At 43.5% G+C, this 15,882-nt stretch overlaps 1 protein-coding gene across 1 annotated transcript in view; it reads left to right on the forward strand.

The window, feature by feature from the left end:
• The first annotated feature begins 208 nt into the window (after nucleotides 1-208).
• Nucleotides 209-15,882, forward strand: part of LOC132892107 (claudin-10-like) — a 33,270-nt gene continuing 17,596 nt past the window's right edge. The window contains exons 1-4 of the mRNA XM_060930507.1: nucleotides 209-428; nucleotides 11,665-11,826; nucleotides 11,922-12,003; nucleotides 12,080-12,184. Of these exons, the coding sequence (XP_060786490.1) occupies nucleotides 209-428; nucleotides 11,665-11,826; nucleotides 11,922-12,003; nucleotides 12,080-12,184 (569 nt within the window). The remainder of the gene's footprint in view (nucleotides 429-11,664; nucleotides 11,827-11,921; nucleotides 12,004-12,079; nucleotides 12,185-15,882) is intronic.

Consider the following 15,882-nt stretch of genomic DNA (forward strand, 5'->3'; position numbering starts at 1 on the left):
TACATTCCATGGTCACACCATGTCCTAAGGGGACAGAAGGAGCCATTTGTTTGAAGACTGTGACGAGTGAAGCCAAAACCCTCCCTAAAGTGTAGCCAGTGTATGACTCATGTACTCTTTCATATTGAACGTGGGTTATTCTGGACTTGAGGACCCAGTGAACTTCTCTAAACACAGACTTTGGCTGAACAATAATCATAAAGAAACAATGGGCACAATGGTAACAGAAATAGTAGCATTTGTTATATCCTTAGCAGGCTGGGTGCTGGTGACTTCCACTATACCAACAGACTACTGGAAAGTGTCTACAAATGATGGCACAGTAATTACTACAGCCACCTACTGGTGCAACCTCTGGAGGATTTGTGTGACTGATTCTGCTGGAGTTTCTGACTGCAAAGACTATCCATCCCTGCTCGCCTTAGACGGTCAGCCTGCTCTTTTTCTCCTAAAATACTGTCTTGTATGAGTGAGAGAGAGAGTGTTAATGAAAGAGGAATGTAGAGAATATTTTTCTCCTAAAATGACTAAGAAAATTCACTGAAATGTAACCAAAGAAAATGGATGCAGTTAAGAACAGGATTCATTTATCAGTCATCATGTCATCTATTGCTGCATTTTTCAAGGTCAGCTGTGATAACTGTCCATTAATGAGCACTCACCCCAAATGTCCTGGAAAAAATGAATAATTTTCCACTCCTGAGAAATTACCCTACTTATTAACATGTTGAGATTGAAATAACTGTTCCTAAAGCAGGTCTTTGAATTTTACCAATTCATGAGAAGCCAAAAGAATATATTGTGGTTCAAAGAGTTAATTATTTCGATATGTGAATTAAAGGTGGAAAAGCAAAGGGTGTAAAATCTAGTGGTCCAAAAACAAATGTGGCTTTGTTTGAGATCAAAAAAGTCTCGTCAGCTTTCAAGCTAGAATTGTTCAAAAAGTTGTCAATTTGTAAGCAAAATCTTAGATGCATGTTTAAATAGGCATGCATTGCTCAACATTACATTACATCTCACTACTGTTGTATATGTCACATGTGTTTTGAATAAAAAAAACCCAATAACAATCTGTTGTATCTTTAATATACAGCATGTTAGATATCAGGTAAAAATATGAGTGTACTTGGTCTTAGACTTTAGATGCCACTCAGGTTTCACACTCATACTTGGTATATGGTGTAAATTAAGTTTTAATGAGACTATGCAAAATGTAAAAAGGCCTGCTAATAAACTCCACTTCCAAATACATTGCAAGTCATGTGTCAGTAAAGTGTCAATGAAATCCTGGTGCAGTTGGTGCAAATCCTGGTGCAAGCCTGGCATGCCCTAGACTTACTTGTTTACCTAAAATGACATTCATGGATTTAATAAGAGGCTAAAGATAAGAAGAGGAATTCTCAAATGGTCAGTAGCTGGACTTCCATTAACCTGCTTAATGCGCAATTTGAAACTGCAAAATAAAAAAGGAGTAATGGAAACACATGAATTTCTGGCTGCTGAGAAATTGTATGCTTGCTGATACATACCTCATTCAGTGTTGTACCTGATGCATAACAGAGTGAATACATGACTTTTAAGTTTCTCTATTATCATTCTTAAGGTCCAGAAAGACTGTTTTTGTTTCTTCTCCATTACTGTTGATTAATATTTTGTGACCAAGAAAGGAAAAACTGAAATCAAGCAAAACTTGAACCTTTATGGATTTGAGGAAAGCCATGTGGACACAGGCAGAACATAGGGCACAGGACCACTATTCAGACAGTAAATACAAATGTTGATTAATGATATTGATTAATTGCAGTCCAAAGGGGACGTTTTGTCAGTTGATGTAACATTTAGAGAGCAGAAATAACTGTTTTATTTTTTTTAAAACCTTCACTACTAGGTGGAGGAGGCATGGTGTCTGTGTTGTCTATTCACATGTGCATCCATGCTTCTGTTAGCATGATATCTTAAAGATGAGTGGTTGAATATAATATTTATGGAAATATCAGGGCTGCAGGGTGGTGTAGTGGTTAGCACTGTTGCCTCGCAGCAAGAAGGTCCTGGGTTTGAGCCCAGTGGCCGACGAGGGCCTTTCTGTGTGGAGTTTGCATGTTCTTCCCATGTCTGCGTGGGTTTTCTCTAGGTGCTCCGCTTTCCACCAAAGACATGCAGGTTAGGTTAATTGGTGACTCTAATGCCGCTTTTCCACTACCAACGCGGCTGAGTTGGGCTGAGCCGTGCGGTGCTGAGTTGGGCTGAGTCGAGCTGAGTGGGGCTGTTGGAGTTGCATTTCGACTACGCTGAACCGTGCTGGCTGGAAGTGGGTGGACACATTGGGTGGAGTTAGCGAAAGTGGGTGGATGTCACGTGATGTCGTTAGGCGGCGCAAACAGTGACATCAGTGACCTTTTAAGCGGTAGTCTCACGACCCAGATAGTAAACAATAAACATGGAGGACATGGAGTTGTTAGTGTTGCTGGTCTTGGTGCTGTGGCTTGTTGTCACCGACAACAGATACTGGCAAGAGCGTATAGATGAGGCAAGGTGAGTAAGACTTCAGAAATTCTCGTAATTCGTAATTCTTCTTCTTCCGGGTTTACGGTGTTTACAGATCCCAGCGTGCTCGCGGGGCGTGTGTGGGCATGTGAGGACACTCCTCCTCACCAATCAGTGCACAGGGGAGTGTCTCCTCACGCCCCTAGCCCCACTCGACTCAGTTGGGCTCACTTCAGCCCCACTCCAAAACCGTGCAAGTTTTGGGTGCTGGGTAAGGCTGAAGCAAGCCCAGTCGCGCCGCTCTGAGGTAGTCGAAACGCGAGCCGTGTTGGGCTGAAGTGAGCTGAAAAAGGGTAGTGGAAAAGGGCCATAAATTGGCCGTAGGTGTGACTGTGAATGGTTGTTTGTCTCTGTGTCAGCTCTGTGATAACCTGGCGATTTGTCCAGGCTGTACCCCGCCTCTCGCGCATAGTCAGCTGGGATAGGCTCCAGCTTGCCTGCAACCCTGTAGAACAGGATAAGCGGCTACAGATAATTGATGGATGGATGGAAATATCACTGTAGCCCACAGATGAACTTGGTAGATTTTGAAACTGATCCATACAGGGTCAAGGTCACAAGAAGGTCAAATGTTTGAAATAGTTTTTTCTTCAATAGCTTCCTTCCTGTTTGTCATATAAAGAGGTTACTTAGAGGTTCATATTCAGCAACTTTAGACTGATTTTTCATTATATATTTTGCCATCAGTCCAAATTGAGTGGCTGAATGTTTGTAGGATTCATATGTAATCATTGTAACCAGATAAACTGTTACAGTTTGGAATTGATCAAACAGGGTCAAACCTACTCAAAACAAGCTGCTATACTACACTGGATGACTATGTTCTTGACTCCCAGCTACTTGTTACTGAGTTAAAATTTCAGCCTATAGCTTAAGTCAAGTGTGATACCCTCTCAACTTAATGTCATCCTGCACCACCAAAATCTATGGCCATGAACTGCTAGTGTCTGGCAACCACTTAATTGTAGAATACAATAAGGTAAGGCAAGGTAGATACTGTAGCCACCCACTGCACCTCCTGTGGAGGAACTGTAACAAGTGCATCCTTGGCTGCCATTATGAATACAAGAAAAGTGCAAAGTGACATTAACTTGAACATTCAGATGCAAAAACAAATTGTTATGGGTTTCATATGTCAGAGCCTTATCACTATCCGTAACAATGTAATTTATTCATTTGGTACACAACACAAAATGGGAAATTTGTAGAAAATTTAACAAATAAGCATATTATTGTTCAGTTTAATTTTATTTAAAAAAGTAGTATGAATGCTAACACTCTATATAAACCTAACCTTCACCACATTGTCTCTTTTCATGCAATTTGTTATGAATTGTGATTTTAGAGACAGTATGTGAGACATTACAGGCACAGTTCATAAGAAACAGCGTACAGTACAAAACTATAAAACACTTATGTAACAAAATTACACAAAGAAAGCCACAGCATTGATTATACTCCTAAACCAAAGGGAGCTAACGTGTCAATGAGCGTGTCAATAACGTGTCAATAGTCCTGACAAAACTGGAGACCAAAAACGTGGCACAAAAAACATGAAGAAAAGACAAAACGTGAGTGCAAAAAAACTGTGGCAAAGACTAGGCAAAACAGAGCAAAAATACAGGAAGCAATAATGGCACAGAGACAATGTGAAAAACAGACAAGGACTGGAAAACCAGAGGTTTAAGCTGTGATACATGAAAGGTAGGGTGAACACATCGCATGGTGAGTGGTAATGCCAGTCTAACGGAGCATGAGTTGATTACCTTCTTGATGAGGAAGGGTCCAAGGAACCTGGGTGCCAGCTTGCAAGAGAGGGCCCCAAGTGGCAGGTGGCGCATGGAGAGCATAACTTGTTGACCCACTCGGTAGGTGGGTGCCTTGGAGCAACGTTTGTCGGCCTGCTTCTTGGATGCGAGTGCGGATCGAATGAGTCTTCTCCGGGCCAATGCCCACGTCCTCCGGCAGTGGTGTACAGTGGTGCTTGAAAGTTTGTGAACCCTTTAGAATGTTCTATATTTCTGCATAAATATGACCTAAAACATCATCAGATTTTCACACAAGTCCTAAAAGTAGATAAAGAGAACCCAGTTAAACAAGTGAGACAAAAATATTATACTTGCTCATTTATTTATTGAGGAAAATGATCCAATATTACATATCTGTGAGTGGCAAAAGTATGTGAACCTCTTGGATTAGCAGTTAATTTGAAGGTGAAATTAGAGTCAGGTGTTTTCAATCAATGGGATGACAATCAGGTGTGAGTGGGCACCCTGTTTTATTTAAAGAACAGGGATCTATCAAAGTCTGATCTTCACAACACATGTTTATGGAAATGTATCATGGCACGAACAAAGGAGATTTCTGAGGACCTCAGAAAAAGCGTTGTTGATGCTCATCAGGCTGGAAAAGGTTACAAAACCATCTCTAAAGAATTTGGACTCCACCAATCCACAGTCAGACAAATTGTGTACAAATGGAGGAAATTCAAGACCATTGTTACTCTCCCCAGGAGTGGTCGACCAACAAAGATCACTCCAAGAGCAAGGCGTGTAATAGTCAGCAAGGTCACAAAGGACCCCAGGGTAACTTCTAAGCAACTGAAGACCTCTCTCACATTGGCTAATGTTAATGTTCGTGAGTCCACCATCAGGAGAACACTGAACAACAATGGTGTGCATGGAAGGGTTGCAAGGAGAAAGCCACTGCTCTCCAAAAAGAACATTGCTGCTCATCTGCAGTTTGCTAAAGATCACGTGGACAAGCCAGAAGGCTATTGGAAAAATGTTTTGTGGACAGATGAAACCAAAATAGAATTTTTGGTTTAAATGAGAAGCGTTATGTTTGGAGAAAGAAAAACACTGCATTCCAGCATAAGAACCTTATCCCATCTGTGAAACATGGTGGTGGTAGTATCATGGTTTGGGCCTGTTTTGCTGCATCTGGGCCAGGACGGCTTGCCATCATTGATGGAACAATGAATTCTGAATTATACCAGCAAATTCTAAAGGAAAATGTCAGAACATCTGTCCATGAACTGAATCTCAAGAGAAGGTGGGTCATGCAGCAAGACAACAACCCTAAGCACTCAAGTTGTTCTACCAAAGAATGGTTAAAGAAGAATAAAGTTAATGTTTTGGAATGGCCAAGTCAAAGTCCTGACCTTAATCCAATGGAAATGTTGTGGAAGGACCTGAAGCGAGCAGTTCATATAAGGAAACCCACCAACATCCCAGAGTTGAAGCAGTTCTGTATGGAGGAATGGGCTAAAATTCCTCCAAGCCAGTGTGCAGGACTGATCAACAGTTACCACAAACGTTTAGTTGCAGTTATTGCTGCACAAGGGGGTCACACCAGATACTGAAAGCAAAGGTTCACATACTTTTGCCACTCACAGATATGTAATATTGGATCATTTTCCTCAATAAATACATAACCAAGTATAATATTTTTGTCTCATTTGTTTAACTGGGTTCTCTTTATCTACTTTTAGGACTTGTGTGAAAACCTGATGATGTTTTAGGTCATATTTATGCAGAAATGTAGAAAATTCTAAAGGGTTCACAAACTTTCAAGCACCACTGTATAAAGGCCTGGGCTGATGGTACAGTGACCACCTCCTCCTGGCTGGGGAACAGTGGTGGTTGGTACCCTAGTGAGCACTGGAAGGGTGAGAGACCTGTGGCAGAGGAAGGGAGAGTGTTATGTGCATATTCAATCCAAGGTAGGTACTTGCTCCAAGAATTGGCATCCCTGGACGCCATGCACCTGAGTGCAACCTCCAAAGCCTGGTTAGCCCGTTCTGCCTGGCTGTTGTTCTGTGGGTGGAAGCCTGAGGAGAGACTACAGGTGGCCCCGATGAGTTTGCAGAAGGCTCTCCAGAACTGTGCAGTGAATTGAGGACCCCGGTCAGAAACTATGTTGGTAGGCAAACCATGTAAGCGGAAAATGTGGTGGATGAGTAGTTCTGCAGTCTCTTTGGCTGAGGGGAGCTTGGGCAGAGGGATGAAATGGACAGTCTTAGAAAAACAGTCAATGACAGTGAGGATGCATGTGTTGCCACCTGAGTTGGGGAGTCCTGTGATGAAGTCCAGGGCAATGTGTAACCAAGGTCGATGCAGAGTAGAAAGGGGTCTTAGTAAGCTGGCAGGGGGTCGATTGGCTGTCTTGTTCCGGGAGCATGTGTCACAGGCTGCCACAAACTCCTGGACATCCTCCTTGATGGATGGGCACCAAAAGCGCTGCTGGATGAGAGCCAGGGTTCAGGCGGCTCCCGGATGACAGGCCAGCTTGGAACTGTGACCCCACTGCAGCACCTGAGTTCGCACATGACAGGAAACAAACAGATGGTTACGAGGAATATTGTTGGAGTTACCTTCATCAGGGTCCTGCTCCAGGGCCTTCTGCATGAGCGTCTCAACCTCTAGAATTGTGGCTCCCACCAGGCAGTGTGGAGGAAGGATAGTTTCAGGTGGCTTAGACTCCTCTTGGTGGGAAGAGAAGACATTCTGGACAGGGCATCGGGTTTGCTGTTCTTGGAGCCTGGGCGGTAGGAGAGAGTGAAGTTGAATCAGAAGAAGAGAGACCAACAGGCTTGACGGGAGTTGAGACGTTTGGCAGACTTGAGGTACTCCAGGTTATGGTTGGTCCAGACTAGGAACAGGAGGTCAAACCCCTCGAGCCAGTGCCTCCACTCCTCCAAGGCTAGTTTCACGGCCAGTAGTTCTCGGTCGCCAATGTTGTAGTTTCGTTCGGCTGGGGATAGCCGGCAGGAGAAGGAGCATGGGTGGACCTTGTTGTCATTGTCCCTCTGGGATAGGATGGCTTAGACCCCTGACTCGGAGGTGGAGACCTCGACGATAAACTGCTTGGTAGAATCGGGTATGGTGAGAATTGGTGCCGTGCTTGAGACTGGAAAAGGCTTTCTCTGCTTCCTCCCCCCACTTGAACTTGGTCTTGGTTGAGGTCTTGGTTGAGGTCAGAGCTGAGAGAAGTCTGGCCACAGTGCTGAAGTTACGGATGAAACGCCTGTAAAAGTTGGCAAACCCCGGGAAGCACTGGTGCTCTCATCTCAAAGATGGGGCGGGCCAGTCAGCGACTGCCTCCGGCTTGAGGGGGTCCATCTGGATCTTGGCTGGTGAAATGATGAACCCCAGGAATGAGACAGAGCCTTGGTGGAACTCGCTCTTCTCTGTCTTAATGAATAGCTAATTCTCCAGCAGGCGTTGAAGAACCTGCTGGACGTGACCCTGATGTTCCTCCAGGGAGCGAGAGAAAACTCAAGATATCGTCCAGGTAAACAAAGACAAAAAGATATTAAGAGAGTCCCTCAAGACATCATTAACCAATGCGTGGAATACTGCAGGCGTGTTAGTCAGGCTGAAAGGGACTACGAGGTACTCATGGTGGCCTGTGGTGGTGTTGAAGGCCATCTTCCACTTGTCCCCTTCCCTGATCCTAACTAGGTGATAGGCATTGTGTAAGTCCAGTTTGGTGAACACCTTAGCTCCCTGGAGTAGTTCGAAGGCTGTAGTCATGAGCAGTAGTGGGTAGCGGTTCTTGACCGTGATGGCATTGAGACCTCAGTAGTCAATGCAGGAGTGGAGTGACTTTTCTCCACGAAGAAGAATCATGCCCCTGCTGGGGAGGAGGAAGGGCGGATGATCCCAGCTGCCAGAGACTCAGTGATGCATTTCGCCATGTCTTGTCTCTCGGCAGGGGAAAGAGTAGAGACGTCCCTTGGGTGGCACCGTCCCTGGCAGGAGGTCGATACCACAGTCATAGGGCCTATGAGAGGGAAGGGACACTGCTCGGGTCTTATTGAAGGTCCAGATATTCCAGAGGCACATGAGAAAGGTCAGGAAACTCGCTGGCTGAGGTGGTTTGGTGGGAGGCAGAGCAGAGTTCAGGCAGGAGGCTAGGAAGGAAGAACTCCAGCCTAAGATGGTGTGGTCAGTCCAGTTTAAGTGGGGGTTGTGCATCACATGAAGTTGTATAGTTCATCATATACCTGCATCAACCAGGGTAATCCAAGAATAACAGTAACGTGAGGGTTGTTCATGACATGAAGTTGTATAGTTTCGGAGTGATTGCCTGAAATCCTTAGGGTGAGTGGGGTGGTGAGGTGAGTGATGGTGGTCAAGCCAGCCTCATTGAGTGTCAGGATGATGAGAGGGACCTTGAGGGCGAGTAACAGGATTCCGAGATCCTTGGCGGTGGCGGAGCAGATCAGGTTCCAGTCCACCTCCCAAGTTGACGAGTCCCTGAAGATGGTGATGCCGGTTGTTGAGAGTGATAACGGGGAGCAACGGTCGGTTGGCAGGGGACTGGTTCCGAGCATTGCCCACCAGGGCCCCTCGATTCACTGGTGGGCTCGTCCTTTTAGCAGGCAGGCTCAGCAGATGTGTCCCTGCTGACCGCAGTAGAAGCAAGCTCCCATGCTCCATCGGTGCAGTCGTTCCTCCACTGACACCCATACCCAATCTACCTGCATGGGTTCAACGGACGAGGCGGGTGGTGGAGAGGGGTTGAAGTTGAGGCGGCTCCTCTCTCTCCTCCGTTGTTGAACCCGCACATCAATGCGATTGGCAAGGTCCATCAGGCTGGAGAAGTCCGATGGCAGTTCCCACGAGACGAGTTCATTCTTGATGGCGTCGGATAAGCCATGTAGGAACGTGTCGACCAGGGCACTCTCGTTCCAACCGCATGATGCTGCCAATGTCTGGAACTCAATGGCATGATCTGAGGTAGATCAGGACCCCTGCTGCAGCTCCATTAGCTCTCTTGCCGCCTCCCGGCCTGACAGAGAGCAGTCGAATGTTCGCCTCATTTCCTCAGAGAATTCCTTGAAGCTGGAACAGGGCATGTCGGTGTCCCAGACCGCCATCCCCCATTCCCTGGCCTTGCCGGTGTGGAGCGTGATGGTATAGGCTACCCGGGAGTGTTCTGTGGGGAAAGCCAGAGGTTGAAGCTCCAAGATCAGCGAACACTGACAAAAAAAGATCTGCAAGTACCTGGTTCTCCACTGTAGGGTTGAAGCGAAGAGAGTCTTAGTTCATGGAGAGCGGCGGTGGTGGGAGGTGAAGAAAGAGACGGCTGGGCAGGGGTAGGCATGGCTTGGGAGTGCTGGGGTTCTGTGGCTAGGAGGTTGAGTGAGTCGGACAGGGTGGCCAGGTTCTGGGTGATCTGCCCGAGTTCCTGTTGGTGGGTCCCGAGGAGGGCTCCTTGCTGCTGCATAGCTGTTCTCAGATGGTCAAGTTCCACTGGATCCATGTTGGCCAGAACATACTGTTATGAATGGCAAGATGTGGTGAGTTAGGATGCAAAAGCAGAAACACAAACCAGAAAATCCAATGAATTAAAAAAAAAAAGATTTAATTGAAGTCCAAAGAAGTAAATGAACAAAATTAGCAAAATAGTCCAGACAAAGACAAAATGCTGGTCTGAAAAAACATGAAAAATAGTCCTGACAAAACTGGAGACAAAAAACATGGCACAAAAAACATGAAGAAAAGACAAAACATGAGTGCAAAAAAAAAAAACTGTGGCAAAGACTAGGCAAAACTCTAGGAAGCAATAATGGCACAGAGACAACCTGAAAAATAGACAAGACATTCTGGCAAAGTCCCCTTCTGAGAATGGCCTATTTATGGAGCACTTGCATGTGACGTCACAGCCAATCCAGATTGTGACAGACGCCATCTTGTCGGTCAAACGCCATATTTCCACCTTCTACTTCTACTTCTGCTTCTACCTTTTCTTCTGGAAAACCCTACTATATACAATTCTACTACAACGGCTGTGGCTACAAGCTCTCCCTACCTGTGCATGTTTTATATGTGTATTTTTGCGTGTTGTTCGTCTGTACCAGACTTCAATATCCACTACAACCGTATGGACTTACTGGACATTGGTTTCCAGCAGAAAATGACGGTTTGTAGCGATTTCCATCGCATGCACAACATTCCGGACGAGATAGCGAGACCAGCGGGGTCTCCGTGGATTGTTATCGGAAGCAAAGCGAAGGAGGCGGCGCCGGGAGTGGAAGCAAAAGCGAGGCTGCAGAGCCGGCCTGTTGACTAAGCTCAGAAAACAGCCACTCAAACCTCCACTGCTAAGCCTCTACCTCTCCAACGCCAGATCCATGGTAAACAACACGGACGATTTGGAATTACAGCTGGAATTACCTTATTCTATTCTATAATTGGCTGGTCAGTGCTATACTCAATACTTAAGTGACTTACCCGTCCAATGAGGATTATTTTCTTGTTTACAAGATGCCACATCTGAGGGGGGCTGAGTCGCTGACAAATCCTGAATTTCTGTAAAGATAACTGTCCAGAGATTTATAAGCACGCAGTGCTTCACCACTGAACAGCGAGGGAAAGTTGATGAGGTAATTATACATGTCTGGGTATTCCGCTGGCAGTTCAATATCCACTGACACGGTCGTGAAAACTCCGTCCGGTAAGCCATAAGGGTCACTAATCTGTAGATCATTTATTTTAGACATATATCTAGTTATCTGTTCATTAGAAAAATGAGCCGTGTAGTCCGTCGGTTGAAATTGATCCATTCTGTACACGAGTGCAGCAGTATTCAGCTGTGTTTTTTACCGACAAGATGGCGGCTGTGTACTTTCCGGTCACGTGACTGCAAGATCTCTATACACAGCAGAGCAGACCAGGACGTGAATGCCAGCAAGATGGAAGTCCCGTCCCGGATCCGGATTGCGCCGAGCTGGGAGATAATAAATCTCTGGAGTGGAAGTCCGGGGTGGATCATGACAAAGTGGGCATGAGGCTAGGACGCCACTACATCACAGGGCACCACACACACACACACACACACACATATATGCACCCTTAATGCATGTTATTGGACAGTGGAAGCAAACTGTCCAAACCAGGAGAACCAGGAGGAAACCCATGCAAACATAAGGAGAACATGTAAAACTAGATAGTAACCCAAGCTCAAGTTCAAACTCTGGACCCTGAATGCTAACCACTGTAACTGCCATTATCTTCCTTTGCTTTGATTAATTTTTAATTTGATTTTGCATATGTTATCTATATTAATGAAGGATTTTCAGAATAGTTTTATGAAAATATTTTGTGATAGGTCACCTCCATGCGTGCAGAGGCCTGATGATCGCAGCTGTGTGTCTTGGTTTCTTTGCAACTGCCTGTGCTCTGGTGGGAATGAAGTGTACCACAATCGGAGGAAGTGATGAACTCAAAGAACGGATTACATGCGCTTCTGGATTGCAGTATTTTATTAGTGGTGTGTTATCTTTTCTTTGAATCTCCTATCTCTGTGTTGTGCTGGCTTGATGAGTTGAATCTCTTCTCAGGTAAACCAAACTTCTGTAATTGCAGGTATCTGCTCTTTGACTGCCTTCTCAATGTATGCCAACAGGACCCTGAATGAATTTTTTGACCCTAGATTTTTGGATCAAAAGTATGTTCCTGATCATTTGACATGAGATTTGAGGTGACACAGAAGGCTTGAGAATAACTAGCTTGTTTCTTCTCAGGTATGAATTGGGGGCAGCCCTGTTCATTGGTTGGGTAGGATCTATCATGTGCATTCTGGGAGGGATTGCATTCTCCCTGTTACTGTTTGATGACTTCAGAAAAAGGTAATATGGAGGAAACAAACAAGTGTCACCTCTCTGTTACCCCTTTTCCACCAAATCAGTTCCAGGGCTGGTTCGGGGCCAGTGCTGGTGCTGGTTCACAACTCGTTCAACTTGCGAGGCAGCTGAGAACCAGTTTGCTTTTCCATAGCTCGCGGTGCTAAGGGAAGCCACGTCATTACGTCACTGTATACGTCAGTTACATTGTTGTATACGTCAGTTACGTCGCTACGTTTGCATAAACCTTGGCGCGAATATTGAAGCAAAAACAACACGGAAGAAGCAGCAGCAACAACAACAACAACAATAATGGATGACTTCTTATCTGTGAAGATACTCAGTCATCCAGGTACATAGTAATCTGTGGTTGGTAGAAGAGAGCAACTGGACTTGCTTGAAAAATCTTGAAGACGTTTCGCCTCTCATCTGAAAGACATCCTCAGTTCTGTCTGACTAATAGGGAGTATCAAGTATTTATCCTCTCATGGCTCATCATAGAATCCGAATCAGAATGCTGATGGCTGCATTGTAGGTGGCTGATAAAAGATGTCTTAGACACCCACCTTTGTTCAGTGATGGTCGTTCCAGGTTGACAAAAATGAACTTCGCGTTTGTACAGCTGCTGCTTCTCATCGCTTAAAAATGGCGATCTTTCGCGGTCTTGTTATTGTTGTTGGTCTTAACAACTCCGCCCCCCCGCTGACGTAAGCGGTTCTTTCCTCTGGCCCAGCAGAGAGTTGGTGCTAGCCTGGAACCGGTTTTTCTGGCCCCAGAAGCCAGTTCTTTGTCAGTGGAAACAGAAAACCCGGTTCCAAACTAAGCACTGGCCCCGAACCAGCCCTGGAACTGCTTTGGTGGAAAAGGGGCATGTGTGCATTGTCCATGAAAACTGGAAATTTAGCAGGTTAACTGTTCTTCTCAACATACCCTTGTTAAACAAATTTTTGTTGCGCACAAGGTAACATATAATATTATTTTGTTTCACAGTATTACCTTTGACAACATTATCTCACTCATCTGTTATCATTTTACAGAAAGTATCATGGCAGAAACAGGATACTCTAGTTTGGAATTTTAAAATATAAAGTTGAATTATCTTAATATTATACCACATTTGGAAAGGAGTGTTTACAAACAAACTCATCAAACAGATTATTATAATGCCTTGAGCCTTTATATTGCAAGTGATGATTTATCAGATTTTACATAGGACCTGTAAATAACAAATCACCATTACAGTTGAGGAAAAGATTACATGTGTGAAACTACTTTATGGTATGTTTAAGATGCAGTCCCCTCTGAAGGTATCGGAATGGCAAGGCCAATTCTTTAGTTTTTGCTGTACAGTGAAGACATTTGGGTTTGAGATGAAAAGATGAATAAGATAAATCATATCAGAATATCAATTAGATAGATCAGAATTTCAGTTTTTATTTTTTGATATTTACATTTAAATGTGTTAAACAACATAGAACATGGCACCTTTGGTGGCAGCCCACCCAAGTTTTAGGTGAACAAAGCTCTTCCAGGCTTGTACCACAGCTCCTTTCATTTGTTGTTTGTTTTGGGGGGTTTCTCCCTTCAGTCTCCTATTCAGGAGGTGAAATGCTGCAGGTTTACCTTTGACCGTGCATTGACAGTTACATAATTTTGTCACAAAATGAACAGCCGATCATACCAAGGTGCTCACTGACCACCAATATTTATTAGTTTGGTCCTGTGTTTCCTTTCCTTCGCAACATAACACCTTTTCTTCTCACTTTCCATTATTGTAGTCAATCTTTTGTGTTTCGTTTGCACACTCACATTGTCCATTTTTCTCTCCTGTTTCAAATTTGTATCCCACAATACCTTGTGCGAATGTGGAAAGCCCATCACGTGATGCATGAAGTAGTATCTTGAGTTGGTTCATACTGAAGCAGGCAAAAATAGCAGAGAATTTAGGGTCATATGGCCCAAAATTCATTAATTGTTCTCATCTCATCTCATTATCTCTAGCCGCTTTATCCTTCTACAGGGTCGCAGGCAACCTGGAGCCTATCCCAGCTGACTACGGGCGAAAGGCAGGGTACACCCTGGACAAGTCGCCAGGTCATCACAGGGCTGACACATAGACACAGACAACCATTCACACTCACACCTACGGCCAATTTAGAGTCACCAGTTAACCTAACCTGCATGTCTTTGGACTGTGGGGGAAACCGGAGCACCCGGAGGAAACCCACACGGACACGGGGAGAACATGCAAACTCCGCACAGAAAGGCCCTCGCCGGCCCTGGGGCTCGAACCCAGGACCTTCTTGCTGTGAGGCGACAGCGCTAACCACTACACCACCGTGCCGCCCCATTAATTGTTCTATTAAAAATATATATATATATATATATATATATATAAAAAATTTGAAGTCTGTGATTTGAATTCAGTAGCTTTTGGTTCACTAAATAAAAATATTTGGGTATCAGGGAAAATTATTTTTATGACCTACACTTGAAAAATCTGAAAGGCAGTATAGCTTTAATATTTCTTTGAACATTCAATCTATTAGGGTGCATCTGGGCAACAAGAAACCTGTCAGTCACATGTTCCAATACTATTGATCACTTGAAAAAAAAAGGCAGGGTTCAAACAAGAGGTCGTATGATCTAAATTCTATCTATCTATCTATCTATCTATCTATGCTCTACAGTAAATCAAAAGATGAATGAGACATTAGAAAATGTATTTTCTTATATATATATATATATATATATATATATATATATATATATATATATATAAACATACATACATATATATATATATATATATATATATATATATACACATACATATATATATATATATATATATATATATATATATATATATATATATATAAACATCTTTTGACACTGTGTATAGTAAAAAAAAAAAAACTTTCAGAGGGGACTGTATAATGACTACAAAAAGGCTCCACAAATAATAGCAGCTTTACTGAATTGATAGTATAATAATACTCATTAGTTTTGCTTATTCTTAGAGATTAGTTTTAATTTCAAAATAATCCTTAAGGTTTACTAAACTGTTGCTTTCTTCCACAGATCAAAAGAGAGGAGACAATATGGCTATAGTGGAACCACTTATGGTTCTAGTCTTGAGAAGGCACAAAACCATTCAAGCAGTGGCAGAAGGCCCCCAACACAAAACAGTATCACCTCAAAAAATTTTTATAAAAATGCCTATGTATGACACACACACACACACACACACACACACACACACACACACACACACACACACAAAAAAAAAAAAAAAAAAAATCAGCCACATTTCCATTGTCACAACCATTCTGTTGGAGTTTTGATATACTGTGGCAAGAAAAGAGGTGGTTATGGGACATTATCCTCAAAACTCAGTTTAGGTTTTTGCTATCTGATAGAAAACATTCTCCAATGCCACATTGTCCTAGTCAGCATCACAATTAAATCCAATAATGAATTTAAAAGATTATATTGTAAACATTAATAAATTACAATCACATACTTGGTAATGAATGAATGAATGAATGATACAATTATGAAATGTTCACATATTAAGTGCTCAACTATTCTCTTTTCCCTCCACTTCAACATTTACTAAATCTCTATTCACTGTATATACCACTGAGTCTCAACTATAAAGTAAAAGTTATGCAAAACAAAAGCAAAAAAACAAACAAAAA

Source organism: Neoarius graeffei, chromosome 9 (assembly GCF_027579695.1).
Source record: "Neoarius graeffei isolate fNeoGra1 chromosome 9, fNeoGra1.pri, whole genome shotgun sequence".
Lineage (NCBI taxonomy): Eukaryota > Metazoa > Chordata > Actinopteri > Siluriformes > Ariidae > Neoarius > Neoarius graeffei.